Raw genomic sequence first — 16,601 nt, forward strand, 5'->3', positions numbered from 1 at the left:
TTTCCCTAGAAAAGTATACTTTACTGTCCTTGGAGAATATGCCCAGCATAAACAGGCGTTTTCTTGCCTTATTTTGTTTTATTCCAAAAGTTTCTGCTTTTTTCTTTCCTTTAATGTAGGAGAGATGGGCAGCTTTCAAACACTAAATGTAACACAAGTGCCAAATCACATGCCAGAAGGAATTGGCCACCTAGTATCATAAAATTCCGAGAGCTCTAGTACATGGTGCATTCAGGATCCTTGTCTTGATATCTGGTGAGTGTAATAGTCTGTAGCATGAGGGTAGATTCTTGATTAAATTGTGGCTGTCATTTTGATTTGCCTAGATCATTCCCACCCACACAGCAGATGTCTCTTATGTTATTTCCTAGGAGTACATGGATCAATCGTGTCCAGCAGAGTACTATCTTAGGACAGGATATGTAAGCATGTGAAGAGACAGTCTTCCACTGCTGTTATCAGTGTGAATCAGAAGAAGTAAGAAAATGGGAACTTTTAGTTCCTAGAAAACTGGTAATTTAGCTTACCTTGGCCCTTGGCCAGCTCCCACCAAAGAAAAGCAAGAGAATAGACTCCAGATACTGATAAAACTCAAGAACAAAGACCTCAAGATGCTCCGAGGAGGTTGGTGGCAGTATCAAACTGATTTATGTGGGGTACATGTGTGTGTGTGGGCATGCATATGAGTATGACTGAGCACTTATTGTATGTGTGAAGGCCTAAGGTTAGTGCTAGGAGTCTTCCTTGGCTGTTCTCCATCTTATATGTTGAGGCAGGGTCTTTCAGTCAAACCCAGCACTTGCTGACTCAGCTAATGTAGACAGCTTGCTTAAGGGGTTCCCTTTCTGCCTCTGGTATTCTGGGATTATAGGCAAGCTACTGCACCTGGCTGGGTTTTATGTGACTACTAGGGATCTGCGCTCTGGTTCTTGGACTTGCATGGCAAATGTTTTACTGCTTAGCCATCTCTTGGGCCCAACATATACTCTCTAAAGGAGTACAGACTCCAGAACAACAAATCAAAATTTGAGGCAATTTTTTTATGATGGGGATGAAACCCAGAGCCTCCTACAGGCAAATGCCCTGCCATTGAGTTTTATCCCTTGTCCGAAGACCAAGAATTTAAAATAAGAATAAAACGTATTCTTAAGGTTGCCTGGGGATGCAACCATCTTCCCGCAATAGGAAACAAACCTGTCCACAGGATGATATCATGTGCATGTGTTGGGGAGAGACACTGGATGGCTAGTTCTAGGCTTGGAGCTACCTCCTGATCTTTTTGTTGTTGTTGTTCGTTTTTTGTTTTTTGTTTTTTGTTTTGTTTTGTTTTTGCAGAAAAAATATAATCTTGTCAGTCTCTCCTTGCTTAAACTACTTGGTGGTCGGCTTCAGACTCTCACGCATGCCAGGGATGAGCAGAGCAGTGGCCGTGTGATAATCCATTATCTGCTTACTAGGGTTGCTGTATATACAAGTCCCACACACTCACTCTTGACATTTCTAATAAGTGCTTCTAAAGGAATCCTGTAGAACTCTGGTTCTGTTATTCTTGACTTTGGTCTAAAGATTTTAGGGAAGACCAAAGACAAAATTCAGAGTCTATACATCATACAACTCAGTTGGGTCTGGTGGTAAAGAAGTTGGGTTTAATTGAGTAAACCAAGGCTCGTGTCTACCAGAATTACTGTCTCGTGAGTAAGGATGAGTAGGTTTTACACTTGTGAGTAAGATGAGGGTAATAACACCTGCCTCGAAATTGATATGCAGGTTAGAAATAACACAAGCGGTCCAGCAATTATGGAAATAACGTCAAAATTAGGATTATTCTAAATTTTTGGTAGAATTAGTGCCAATAGAAGCCCCTATGAAATCTGAATACTCCGAACTATTCATGATGGTTAATTTAAGGACTTATCAAGGATTTCCTCTTTGCTTTAGAAATCCTTTCATAGGCAGTAAAATGCAGAGAACACCAAACTGAAAAACTAAATCAGATAAAAACCCTCCCAGCAACAAAAAATGTGATGCTTTCTGAACGCAGGTCTCTAAAACATACATTTTCTCATGGCTTTTTAGTAAAATTGCTTTACTGATGAATTCTTGACTTAAAACTGTACATTTCTCAAGGTTGCCCTGCTTAATTTGTCCTTATGTCCTGATCTTTGTGTCATTTAAAGATAAGGAGAGACACTTTGTGCTTTTTTTGGTCTCTTGTGACATATATTCAGAGTCCACCTCCTTTTAGACTCACTGCTGAATGCTACAGCATGGGCTCTGCCCACAGGACCCGCCACCTGCAAGTGCTGTAGCCATTATGGATGGGCGGGTTATGGGCTGCCTATCAAATGTTCTCTTGTCCTAAGAGAACAAAGCAAGCCAATGGAGTAATTAGCTAGATCCAGGCTGCAGTAATCACAGATGTTTGATAAAATCTGCCAACTCCTTTTATATCTGGAATCTAGGCAAATCTAGGCAGTGGATCTTAGGAGGAAGACTTCATTAACCTGAACTCTAGGTTTTGTTTGCATATGATGCTGCCTTGAAGTCTAAAACATCCTCTAGGAATTTGATGAATGTATCTAACATTTTGTTAAAATGAGATATACCGTAAAAAACAGGTATGGGACAGCATATGATAATAATCAGAATTATTCAGCTATCAGGATGTGTCATGGAGTAGGTTGGAGAAGTCCAGCCCCGAATACATTTAGGAACAAGAAACTTAGTCCCAGAAAGGCAGTACCTATTCAAGGTCAACGGGCAGGTAGCTGACCTGGATTTGATGATTGACAATAATGATAAAGAAAAGCCAAAAATCCATAACTGTCATTTACTGAGAATTTGGGACAGGTTGTGCCATGTCCATTTTGTAGATAAAAAGAATCTTAGGGTCAGAGAACTTAGATGACTTATTCTTGACAAACAAGTGATAGAGAGTAGAGTCAAAATCAGAACATGCATATGGCAAAGGTCTCCAAAAATAATGCATGAACATCTAGGTTCCTGGATTAGTTATGGAATTTCTAAAGCAGAGGTTTCAGCCATCTTCCCTACCGTTAATCACTTTATCAGTCTGGCAAAACCTATGCATCTGTGATGGATAATAACTGAGCGGTCAACTTGACAGGGTCTAGAATCACAAGCTCTGGCCATGCTGGTGAGGATTTATCTTGATTGAGTTAATTAAGGTGGAAAGCTCCACTCTTAAAGTGGGCAGCACCATTTCCTAGGCTTGGGCTTGGACTGTATAAAAAGTTGGAAGTCAGCTAAACACAGGATTCATCCTCCCACACTCCCTGACTACAGATGTCATATGCTTCCTGATGTAAAGATAGACTCATTTTATCCAGCCTTTCAGACCAATCCCGCCAGAACTCCAGCCAAGCCCTGGGCCTCCTAAGCATTCAAAGACTGAATAACAGATACTAAAGCTAGCTTTCTTAAGTATAACCAAGTTTTCTAATTTTCCTACCCCTCCCCGCCACTTAAAATTTTTCATCACCCCTATTCAGCAAGAAGTTGTGGATCCCTTGGGTTTGGATGTATGCTTATGGTTATTTTATAAATTATAGATAAGTTGTTATTTTAGGAGATAATTTGGAAATGGTCATAATTTTGAACAAGGGGGAAATAGATGGGATGGTTTACTAAATTTGTTCTTAGGCAAAGCATTATAAGCTGCAATCTTATATTGGTAAAATGTTTATAATTGATACATATTTGAGTTATAATTTTACATTGGTACAAAATTTATATTGGTACAAGATTGATGCAGATTTAAGGTTTTCATTGGTATAAATTTCTTATATTGATACAAAATTTGAAATTAATATTGTTGCTCTTAGATAGGCATTGTGCCTATGCAACTCATTTCATAATACAAGGCTTAGACCCAGTCCTTCCAATAACTGCTATTACAAACTATTTAGGATGATTAAGTAAGGCAAGTTAAGAACCAGATAGTAAACTCATGGTTATGTGCTTTCTACAATATTCTAATAGAAATAGCTTAGAGCAGTCAAGGTTTAACAGTTCAGATACACTTTACATAGATTGTCTTCAAAAACATCAGAAATCCACAGACAATAACATTTTGTATAAATTCCTTATCAAAGATTATCTGACTAGAGACTTGTCTCCTCCTGACAGGACCCCCCCTTACAGTTCAAAGAAGAAATTGAGCATCCAAACCTCCCTATAGATTTGTTCCAGTTATGGCAAGGTAGCCACTTGACAAAAATTGCCCTAATTCATCTACAGTCTAAAAACATTGTCCAAGAAAGGACATGCAATGCAGGGTAGTTGACAGCTTAGCTCTGCCAAGACAGAGTAAACTAGTCCTTCGTAGTTCCTGCTTCATTTAAGGTCTGGCAGATGATCCTGGGCCAGAAGACTGAAGACAGATGCTCCAATGTTTTGAGGATAGGGGACTGTCCAGGCAGTAAGCCATCTCTACAGTTCAGTTAAGTTTTGGAAACTATGTTTTTGTTCTTCCTATATATTCAGGTAATATTTAATTTGTTCTTGGATTTCCGATGGGGTTAAAGACTAATTATAACCTCATAACCAAACTTAAGTTGTTTAGCATTGAGGAATATGAAATCGTTTTGAAAGGATGTTTCAGGTAGAGAATTGTAAACTCTTTAAGTCATGATATGTGTTCGAGTACTTTGTATAAATTGGCAAATATGATAGACTAGATGTTAATTATATACCATACTTTACAATTTACCTAATTATTATGGTTGTGCTCAATTTATATCTGAGAGAAAAGAGCCTTTTTATTGGACAAAAGGGGGTTTGATTTGTGCTTACATGGGAATTCACACTACTGTAGGTCCTGCCAACGGTTGGGTTTTTGACGGGTCAATAAAGAGCCAATGGCCAATAGCTGGGCAGGGGGACAGAGGTGGGATGTTTAGAATTCCTGGGCAAGAAACATAGAGGAGAGAAAGGGCAGAATCTCCATGACAGTAAAGCAGAGAGATCAGACTTAAGAGCCTGATGACATATAGGAGTCGGGGCAGTGGCCCCAGGGGCCACTCCCCTGACTGAGCCTGGGGTAGCAGAGATAAAATATAGATTAACTCAGAAATATTGGAGGGGGATATGTTAGCCATGTGGAGGTTCAGGACTGGTCCAGTTATTGAGATACTAAAACATATTAAAAGTAACATTCTCTCTCTCTGTCTCTCTCTCTCTCTCTCTCTCTCTCTCTCTCTCTCTCTCTCTCTCCCTCCCTCCCTCCCTCCCTCTCTCTCTCTCTCTCTCTCTCTCTCTCTCTGTGTGTGTGTGTGTGTGTGTGTGTGTGTGTGTGTTTTATTCATGAATCCAGAGCTCTTGGGTGAGTACTGAGTCCCGTGCCCCACCAGGAGCATAGAGTAGCATTTACCACTACATCATTCAATAGCAACAAAAATGTAAACTGAACTTCCTCTGACTCCAACACCTATGCTCTTTGAACCAGGCCATCATGTTTTGCCTTGTGATGATGCCTGGAGACACATGTTTTAGATATATCACATTCAAAAATATATTTTCATTGGAATGCTGAATATTGATGTCTCCGTCTTACAATACAATCTGAGATTCAAACATGGGAAATATCAGAGGACTATATTTGCCCAGTGTTTCTCAGGAAAGCTTATGGTAAATTGTATCCCACCCAAAAATGATGCCTGCATAGAATTTTACCTTGGCATAGACGCAGCTGTCTGATAGCCTCATGAATGGACAGTACTTGTCACACACAGGACACATGATGATATCTGTTGCTTGGCAGACTTCTTTACTGAAAATGAGAATAGAGAAGGGCTTCCTCTTGATGAGGCAGAATGTATTTAGATTCTTTTTCTGAAGTAATTCTCATGTCCAATTGACAATTAAAACCAATATCGTATGCCCCCAGAAGCTTTTCAGTCTTTTCTGATATTAATATCTTGATAAATCTTATTTATAAAGCTTTATTTACATATTAATAAATTAAACTCGGGGAAATAAATGAATGCCCACCTTCACCTATACACATGATAAAATCAATTAATTAGAGGAATAGCTAAAAAATGTTAATCCTTGAGGAAAACCTAAATATTATTAAAATATCTCAAAATAGTAAAAAAAAAATGTAGGCAAGAGGCAAAGTTACTCATTTGTAAAGGAAAAGTTATTTCTGCTCTGCAGTCCAGCTTTGCAATAAGATCTCTATGAATAGTTGAAACCATATTTTGGTGAGGAAACCAATAGGTTGATTTCCATCTAGAGATTGACCATTCTGTAGGCATTAGTAATTTGTTGAAGGGTATTTGTGTCTTAGGAAACACAGAATCCATGGAAAAGGATTGCTAGCTATTATTCTGCACCACCAGCAGCAGTACCAGTTTTAAGATGGAGAAAAACTCAGAAAAACAATGTGCAGTCACTGAGTAAAAATGAGTTGTTCCATGGATGAATGCTTGCTCACAAATCTGTCTGGAATTGTTAACTTTGGCTTCCATGGCAGCAAAAGACAGGAGCTACAAGGAGCTACAAGAAAGCTAGAGAACCTTTTAGATTGGTCAACAGAGAATGAGAAAGTAGTGGAAATATACACACACGCACACGCACACGCACACGCACACGCACACACACACATACACACACATACACACAAACACACACACACATATATATATCACATATATATATACATATATATATATATGTATATATATATATATATATATATATATATATATGTCATGAACACCACCAAAATGTAAACCGTCATCTCCAAATATTGAGAAGAAATGGAATCACCCATAAGTTCCCCATACCTGACTTGGCAGTGATCCAGAGTGGTGACTCCATACAAGAAGACAAACAAGCCAATGAAGGCTGCCGGGAAGAGCATGCCTGTGTACCATCCCAGCCAGGCAAAATACAGTCCAATCTTCTCTCCAAAATACCGCCTGTTTGGGACACAAAAACCTTGAAACTACAGTGACGTGTGAAGTTCAGCATTATAACACTTTGCCCAGTTATGTCACTTAGTATGTGGTTTTCCAGGTAAGACAGATATGGGGAGCCAAGGAAAGAAACATCTATCTGGTCAACTCAAAGCTCTGAGATGAACTTTCCCCCATATTACTTTATACTAGGGGAGTATGATTACCCTGCCCCTAAAGGGACATAGTTATGCACCTTATTCTGAGACTACAGAATGGATTGGAAGGAGTCAAAGTGGAAAAGGGAGCCAGGTAAAGGGCTACTGTCGTTGCCACCAACCAGATAATGAGCAAAGGCAGCTTTAAGCAGCATGAGAGACACTGTGGTGTGAAGATATGGCAAGATTCAAGAGATAAAGAGAACGTATTATCTACAGGACAAGAAGAATTTAAGATATAAGTTCATTAAATGCTCTACAACTCATTCTACTCAAGTCTTGGTAGACCAAGTCAGGGCCAACACTCTACTCTGCCAGGTCTCTGTCTACAGACACTTCTGTGTAAATGCTGACCCACATTTAGTCTTTCCATTCAGCTGAATTATTATACATTTTATAAATTCTCTCATTCGTTTATATCTAATCATTCACGGTCTAGTCATTTTTTCTGGGTGTTTCCAATACCTCTCAGGCCCTGTTGTAGGAAACCAAGTTTTTCAACTCCAAGGACTCTGGACTAACTACAAAATCTCAGTCAGACTGCTGTTTTGATGGAGATGGTTTGCACTAGCAATGCTCTGTCACTTCTCCTCAGTGTAATTCTATTACAAAAAGGGGCAGAGACCGAAAGACATTTGTTTTTGTTCCCTCCTCTGCCCCCTTGTTTATCACAGACTACATTTGATCAAAGGAAAACCTGTCTTGGGAAATATATTTTTCTTACTTGGGTCATCTGTATTATTTGGTACCCTCAAAGAAGGCGATGTAGTTCATCAATATCTTGGTCTGTGCAGAGTATACATGTGGTAGATATGTAGCAATGGCTATGGTTAGAAGGACAATTGTGTGGGGACAGAATATAAAATGAGATTTTTTTGTTATTCCCTCCTGAGTTCAATTTTTTTTATTTATTTTTATTTTATGGTTACCATTTTTGAAGGGTCCAGAAGTAAACAAAACATGTCTAGCTAGCCTAAGGGATTAGATATGGCGCTCTCTCTCTCTCTCTCTCTCTCTCTCTCTCTCTCTCTCTCTCTCTCTCTGACGGTGAATCTATGATGGTGGATTGTTCTCACTCGACCTCCAGGAATAGTCTTTAAATAAATAATGAGGTGTCAGTACACAAACTGCCATGGTACAGATCTAGAAAGTAAAACATATAACAAAAATATAAACACACAATTACTGTAGGCTAACAGCTGGTTCATTTTTTGACCTAAAAATTAAAACAGTCTTTAAAGATTATTGTCATAAGATTAAAATAAATTAATCTTGAAAAACTTCAGAATGACAGTATGTCATCTGTCCTATTTGCACAAATCATTGAATAGTTGTTACCCCAAATGCTTGGCATCAGAAGTGTTTCAACTTTCAGATCTGTAGACTTTGGATTTTGAAATATTTACATATACACAGTGGGATGTCTTTAGGAAAGGACCCAAGTCTAAACACAAAATCTCTTTCTATCCATGCCCATGCATTTTTACTTAGCCTCTGTATAGACTGACCTGTTACAGGGGGTCAGTTATGGAGAGTTTTCCTTGTTATGTCATATCAGTGAGCAGGAAGTTTAGGAATAGAAGAGCATTTTTGGGTCATAGAGAGTCAACTGTGGGAAGTAAGATCCTAGATCATCACTAATATATTCAATTGATTGGCATTACCTCTTTATAAGGTGACCCACTCCTCTTGGAGTCTTGAGGGAGGTCTAAGCCATCACCTCTGTCCCTTCTATGGCCCTTCCTTAAGGTCCATCTGGAGGAAACATCACCCTCAACAGAGTGAGGGTAGATTTACCAAGTGTCCCCTGAGAGGCTACTCTTGGGAAAAAGCCAAATTAGAGCAGAGCTAAATGTGTCCTCCCAGGTAAGTTTGCCCTAGAAGACAAAATGCCTCCATTGTGCACTGCCATGTTTCTATGTACAGTTAGTTACAAACTCACCTTACAAGATCCAAAGGCTGGTACTTGTACCACACACTCCAGGAGGCCCAGCACTCATACAGTAGATGCCGGTGGTTTACAGCTCCATGGGTTTTAATGGAGTTTTTACTTCTATAACTTCCCTGGGATAAAAACACCACTGTTGGTGAGTGATGAGGAGACAATGATACCCGTGTCTTAAGGTAGGAGTAGCCCAAGGGGTGAGAGCGGCTACAAAGGGCTCATTCTTTGTGAAAGGGGAAGAAGCACGTCTACTTCAATCCATTAGTTTAGATTTGTCTTCTGCTGAGGTTAGCAGGTAAAGACCATGTGCTTGAGAGAAGCAGGTGAGCTGACAGACAAGCTCAGTTCTGCTGTTTCCTCACTGGGATACTGGACAAACCTCCTAAAGTCTGAGCCCCACTTTGCTAATCCATCCTGAAACATAATATTCACCCTGACACAGCAGTCTGGCACAGGCCATGCCCAAGGCTTGTTCATTAGCTCTCTACTTGTCTCAAGATAAGGTTTAGTAAGTGGTCGTAGCTGTAGCCTTGCCATGTAGACTGACAGACATGAAAATATTTGAATGTAGAAAGCTGGACACCACCTTTGGATCCTAATGATTCAAGCTAATGCAACCTCTTCATGGACAAGTGAGTCCGTAGCACTGTCTATGACCATCCTGATGACGCCAGTTTCATAAACACAAGGTACCTTTGGAAGGAAACTAATTCATAGTAGTGTAGAAAGCCTTCCTCAGTAGAACTGTGCAAGGGATTAAACAGGTTTGTTTCAGCTCAGCTGCTAACCTAGTGTGTGACTTAGAGGACAGCCAGCTCAGGCACCAACCAGTGTGTGACTTAGCAGAGGGCCAACCTTTCTCTAAACCCTTGCTTTCAGTTTGAACATGAAACAAAGGTAACAATAGCTTTCCACTCGGTCTCTGAAGGTTGTTTTGAGGCTAAATACCACAATCTAGTTAAACTGAAACACAAAAGAATGATGGCCCAGTAATGAGATCTGTGAATTATCTTCCTATACAGCAAGGACTGTGCCAAGACATGAAAATATTGGAGAGGACCATAGCTCATTGTAGGTCTGAACTGTTGTATCTCCTTACACTCTCTCGTGCCTGCTCATCCCTGACCGTGCACAAGCACTTCTGTCTCCTGACTAGCCATTTTCAAGAGTGCCCACTGAAACACTTTTGTAGTTAATGCAAGCTAATAACCACGGAAAGTCACTTTGGGTGAATATTAGTGACCAGAATCAAGAGTCTATGGCTCTCATTGTGTCAAAGCTTTGGCTGGTCATCCAACCAATGTCTCTTGAGAAGTCATGAATTAAGTCCTCAGACATGGCTTTTGGTTTTCTTAGTAAATATGGTTTTAAAAATTCTGTTTAACTTTTGATATCCTCTTGGTGTTAAAAATCAAGAAAAGAAATTTTCCTGCCCAAAACAATATCTATTTTGGAGAAGCTTGTCATTCATGTAGAGTCAGACCGCCCTACAAAGTATGTTGGTCGGTCAGGTGTGAGAGGAAGAGCTGTGGTGTTTGTCTATATGTATATAGCAGTTCATAGTCAGGGCTCAGCCCCATCTACAAAATGACAGTTTCTCAATAATCATGAAAACTATGTTGCTGTAAACCCAGGGACAGATTCTGGGTTAAGTAATCCAAGATCCAGTAGGCAATTCAGGTTAAAGGCCACCACAGTTATACTTAGAAAAGTCAATACAAATGATTGATTAGTGTCCCATTTAGTACTAAGCAAGTAAGACACTATCAACACTTACACATCTTACAATAATGAGTCCAGCATTATTAATTTCCATTCATCACATTTGCTTATCTAATACTTTGTAAAAAATAGCTTGCTCTCATTCTTATGAAGACTAGCTATAACTGAATTTATTGCAACGTCTATACAGTTCAGGAACATTTGTCCTCCTTAGTTCTTCCTTTCAATGCCTTTTTAATTGCATGACTTAGAGCTTAAAGTCATTTCTCTGAATTCATGCTGGGTGACTCTTGATTTAAGCGTTCTTTCAGCTACATAAAAAGATAGAAATAAATTTGACGCTGAGGGAGAGATGGAGGGTTGCAAGTAGACGCTGCCTAATTACTTCCTAAACAAGTTAAATCAATTCTGAATGTATGCCTTATCAACAAATTAAAGGCTAGCCCTAGAAGCCAATTTTAGTAACAGGAAATTGAAGTGAGCTAAAAAGAGAAGACACAATACCTCATGCAGGGGAAAAGCAGCTTCATAGGAGCCATTGGTAAGCAAGCGGTTCAGACCTGAGGCAACAAGGAAGTCCATTTCAGTGAGCATTGAACTTGAATCTTCCATGATCAAGACCAAGTAAAGACAGAGCCACACTTCTCAGAAAACACAGCCTAGGTTTTCAGTAGTGAGGAAAACTGGTTTACATACCAACAGCTTAGAAGGAAAACTTTATTGTATGCCAGGAATTTGCAGTCAAGTGCCGGGAAAGCAGGTTTTTATTAATTCAGAATATTAAATTTCTCAAGATTGGATCTATTCCTGTTATACAAAATGTGCACTGCGCCATAACTGCTATAGTCAAATTAATTAAAATGTACATCACCACCACAGTGTACTTCAGATCCCTAAAGTCTGACTATTCAATGTTGCCCATGTCATGAATATGCTCAATGAATACGGGTTCAGTTTGAAAGTTGTTTTTCAACATACTGATTTATCTGTATGTGTACCCCAAAGTAGGATGGCTGGAGTGTAAGGCAGTTTGGTTTCAAAACTTTGAGAAGCCTTTATATTGTTTTCCATGATGACTATATCGTTTACTTTCCCATCAGTATTGCACAGGACTTCCATTTTCTTCTTTCTCACACAGGGAGCCATTCTTGTCCCTTTGGTGACAGCTATTATAATAGGTATGAAGTGATATTTCTTTTGGGTTTTGACTTGGATTTTTCTGAGGACTAATGATGTTGAACAGCTTTTCATATCCCTGTTGTCCAGTTGTATGTTTTCTGGTGGATACTGTGGCAGACCTTTCCCCTAATAAATAAAGATTTCAGTGGATCAGTAGTCGGTGAGGAGTAGGTGGGACTTCCGGGCCGGGGAGAGGAAGAGCGGAGGCCGGAGAAGGATACTTCTTTTTGGATGGGAGCGATGATGGAGGACATCATGTAGGTAGTGGAGGCCCCCGGTTAAGATGGCAGATGTGCCGCAATCCACTGTCTCTTAGGGTAGGTTACAAATTAGGATGCTAGTTTCTGCGCCCAGCGATTGTGTTACCCGTTGATTCTAAACTAAGTTTGTGTGTGTTTTCCTTCATGTAGCTACCCGCCATGGGAACTTAGCAAGCCAGGTGGAGAGATTTCAGAGCTCTGGGTCAAAGAGTCTGTAGGGATGAGAACAGGCCAGTCTGTCCACCGGTGTCCTGCCCGAGGTAGCACGGGATTCATATTTATTATTTCATGCTACACTTGCCCTGTGCCTCAGCTGAATTGCCTTTTTCAGGGCACATTATAAATACAGTTTCTGGCTTCTGGAACTGTTATCTTGGTTCTTCATGTTGTGTTTTTGCACTATGAGCTAGGCATCTGGAGTGTTTCTTGGTATAGATATTTGGCCTCACTTTGCTTAGATGGGTGTTCCGTTCTTTGGTTGCCCTCGTCCATTCTGGGTCCTAGCCAAGTTTGGCCGCTGTGGGGTTCCTGAGTTCAAACCAAGTGTGGGAGGTATAGGGTCCCTGGTAAAGAGATGCTGTAATTGTCAGCGGAGAGTCTCAAAGAAGGAAGGTGGAGGAGGAGAAAGATGGTTCAGATTCCTCGTGGCTTTAAATAGCCACAGGTAGCTATGAACATCTTATGAGGGATGGAAAATTACAGGACAATTTGTCTTATCTAGGTGGGCAGTTTATATCACTATCAATTGGCTGTGAGTTCATTGTATGGATTTTTTGGGGGTGAGAATTTACTGATATAAATCTGACTGATAAATTCCAGGCCTCCAGAGTGTTGATTTTACCAGGTTACAGGGATTTGTGACAGCTCACCACAGGGGCAGGTGCTGGGAATGTGAGCAGAGAGTCTGTGGGCCATGAACAGGTCAGCCAGTCTGCTGGTCTGAGAACAGGCTGGTCTGTCCGCTGGTGTCTTGCCTGCGGTAGCGTGGGATTCATATTTAATATTTCCCGCTACAGGAAAGTATTTCTTAACGTCCTTTGCTCATTTTAAGATCAATTCATGTGCTTTTTTAACTGTTGAATAAGTCTATTAAATATTTCAGATATCAATCCCTCATTAGAAACGTGGTTTGCAATCATGTCCCCCCATTCTCTAAGAATCTCTACTTTTAAAATGGAAGGGTAGGTAGATATGTGGATTTAAAAAAAATGTTCGAGGTAAGGAAATTAAAGTATGACTGACATATAATAATGAACACATACTTAAGATGCACAGTTATTAAGTTCTGATATATCTGTGTCATCAGGGAGTCATCAACATGACAAAGACATTAAACACACCCATCTCTTCAAAACCTTTCCTATGCCACTTCGTCATCTGCTTTTTCCTGTGCTATCACCAAGACAAGTACTGACCTGCTTTCTGTCACTCTCAATTTTTATTTATTTTCTAGAGTCTCACACCAATGTTGACATTCAATATTAACCTATTTCTTTTAACTTCTTTTATTTGGAATGAGACTTTCCCATACTATGAGCATCCCTAACTCCTTCCTCTCCCTCTTTGTTTCTTTTTTTTAAAGATTTATTTATTTATTATATATAAGTACACTGTAACTGTCTTCAGACACATCAGAAGAGGGCATCAGATCCCATTACAGATGGTTGTGAGCCACCACGTGGTTGCTGGGAATTGAACTCAAGGACCTCTGGGAGAGCAGTCAGTGCTCTTAACCACTGAGCCATCTCTCCAGCCCTCCCTCTTTGTTTCTTAAGATTATCTCATCATTTATTTGTGTGTGTGTGTGTGTGTGTGTGTGTGTGTGTGTGTCTGTGTCTGTCTGTGTGTCTGTGTGTCTGTGTAGTGTATGTGCACATAAGTTCAGGTGCTCAAGTAGACTAGATCTCCTGCAGGTAGAATTAGATGGCTGGCTTCCATCCAACAAGGTGCTGGGAAGGGAACTCTGGTCCTCTGTAAGAGCAGCAAATGCTCTTATGAACGAATCCAGTAATTCATTTCTTTCTATTGCTGAGTTCATCACAGGAATGTATAATAATTTATGTAATCTCTTGATGGACACATTGGTTGTTTTTAAGTTTAGGTTTGTTATAAACAAAGATCCTATTGGCATTTACAGATAAAGTCTTGCCTATGTACATGGATTCACTTTATTCCTGCTGTTCTATTCACTTTATAAGGGAGGTAGAGATGGGTCTGGGAGGAGTTGAGGGGATGAGCTAGGGGGTGGTGGTAAATATCATCCAAATTTGTATGAAACTCTCAAAGAATGAATCAAATAATCTTTAAAGACCTGTTAAAGGATGAAGAGGTTTTCTATCTCTCAACAGGCTTTTATTTCTTCTTTGAAGAAATACACTAGATCGAGACAAAAATCCAGGGGCCTAGTCTAATAGGAAACTGCATGTGTAATCATTCACCTTTTCCCTCTAATGTTTGATACTTTTAATCATAGTAACATGCCAATGGTTTAAGATGCCTGGCATCTTAATGCCTAAGGAACACACTTGAAATGCAAGTATTAGCAGAAATTTGCATTTATGTAACACACATCAATCCTTCAACAAAGATATTTTCAGTGAATGAGTAAATTATCGAATATGCGGTAAGCTTGGGTTTCCTGGAATCTCTATTGAGAATTAGAAAACATCAGGACTCTCAAGGACCTATTAAATGTTGAAGATAGCTTCGACTAAATCCCACTAGTATTTATAGTCTGTCACCTTAACTCTGCTTCTAAACACAAAACTTGAGAATATAAATCAATTTCAAGAGTAATTGCGTATGTACATGTATATAAATAAATCCTCTGTTGAGTTATTAATTGCTCTGTTTTGAAAGTGGGTTTTACTAGGTTTGATTTTCACAGTCAGCACACATTCAAAGAGAGGCTGAAAACCATACACAGTGACAGTTTATACTGTGCTAAAATACCTTTATGAATCATGTCTAGAAATCAATATTCTTGTGTTATTTCTGATCAATGTTGGCTCATGCAAGGTGACATTTTCAGAAAGAGTTTTCTGTAGAAAACAAAATGGGCTGAACATTAATCCTATGAAGAGGTTCAGTTTTCTTTCATTTATGAAACCAGAGATGATAATGAGATATTAGATAAATGGACCATTTGTAGTTTTACTTAACATTCTTCGGCAAATTATACGGGCTCAAAATTTACTAGTTAAAAATTTATTCTTTGATTTATATTTTTAACTCCACATGCTTCCATTTTTTTCTTTACTGCTTTTCCAAAAATTTGTTTATTCAATTATTATTGTACTGATAAAAATTAAACCTAAGGTCCGTACCCTACCACCGTACAACATCATTGGCTCCTTATCGGTTTTCAAAGCTAGAGTCCTTGAATAGAATCTTCGTTCTTCATCATCAGCTGAGAGAGTTGTCTACCCAGACTCTGACAAGTAATAATACTGCCTTCAGTGCCCCTCGGGAATACTGAAAGCCAGTCTCTGCTCACTTGTATTTTATCTGGGTTAGTTGTAAAACAGCTTAAAATGTGAGATGAAAACCTTTGGCATCATAGCTGTCCCATGTTCCTTCTGTGAAGGTTTCGATTATGTACGAATGGTGAAAGAGAGACATCCATTATGTTTAACAAAGCTTCAGTTTGGTTCAGCAAACATTTATCGATTTATCCTTCTAGACAATAGACACTGGGGTAGAAGATGATGATGCAAAGATGAGTAAGGTCACTTGATAATGCATTATCATCTGAACTATTGATCTTCAGCAGTAGACATTCAACACACCAGTGTGTTATGAGATGTGGGGTATGCTGCTGCTGCTACTGCTGCTGGTGATGATGGTGATGATGATGATGGTGGTGATGATGGTGGTGGTGATGATGATGGTGATGATGATGGTGATGGTGATGATGATGGTGATGATGATGATGGTGATGATGGTGATGAATATTACTAGAGGCACTACTTTTTGAGCTATTTGTAGGCTTTGAAATAGTCTTTCCCCAGTTTCACATTGACTCACTTGCTGTGAAACCGGGAGAATATGATTGATAGAAAGCACAACTGAAGTTTGTTTTAACAAATCATTTTTGAGGAATTAATGTGATAAAAGTAATTTAGTCAATACATACATTATTCAGGAGATCGGTGTCAACAGTGGTTCTCTGCAGGTGGCAGATTTGCACAATGTCTTTGACATTATCTCAAGACAGTATAATGGAGTGGGATGACAAATGGTAAATACTAACAAAAATAGCCACAGGAATTAAGAGGAGGGGGTAATTCCTTCCAGCCCGAATATCACCAAAGACAGAGAAGAGGACACGTCTCCAGTGAGGATGACTGTGGCA

At 39.5% G+C, this 16,601-nt stretch overlaps 1 protein-coding gene across 12 annotated transcripts in view; it reads right to left on the bottom strand.

Moving 5' to 3' along the window:
• Positions 1-16,601, bottom strand: part of Ano4 (anoctamin 4) — a 409,423-nt gene that overhangs the window by 65,186 nt on the left and 327,636 nt on the right. For 11 of the 12 annotated variants that reach the window (NM_001395725.1, XM_039078690.2, XM_039078688.2 and 8 more), the window contains 4 exons: positions 11,313-11,368; positions 9,084-9,205; positions 6,813-6,947; positions 5,695-5,791 (listed from right to left, as the gene is read on the bottom strand). In NM_001395725.1, coding sequence (NP_001382654.1) covers positions 5,695-5,791; positions 6,813-6,947; positions 9,084-9,205; positions 11,313-11,368 — 410 coding nt within the window. The remainder of the gene's footprint in view (positions 1-5,694; positions 5,792-6,812; positions 6,948-9,083; positions 9,206-11,312; positions 11,369-16,601) is intronic. The other variant, NM_001106778.2, reaches the window with a different exon arrangement.

This window comes from Rattus norvegicus, chromosome 7, assembly GCF_036323735.1.
Source record: "Rattus norvegicus strain BN/NHsdMcwi chromosome 7, GRCr8, whole genome shotgun sequence".
In the NCBI taxonomy this organism is placed as follows: Eukaryota; Metazoa; Chordata; class Mammalia; order Rodentia; family Muridae; genus Rattus; species Rattus norvegicus.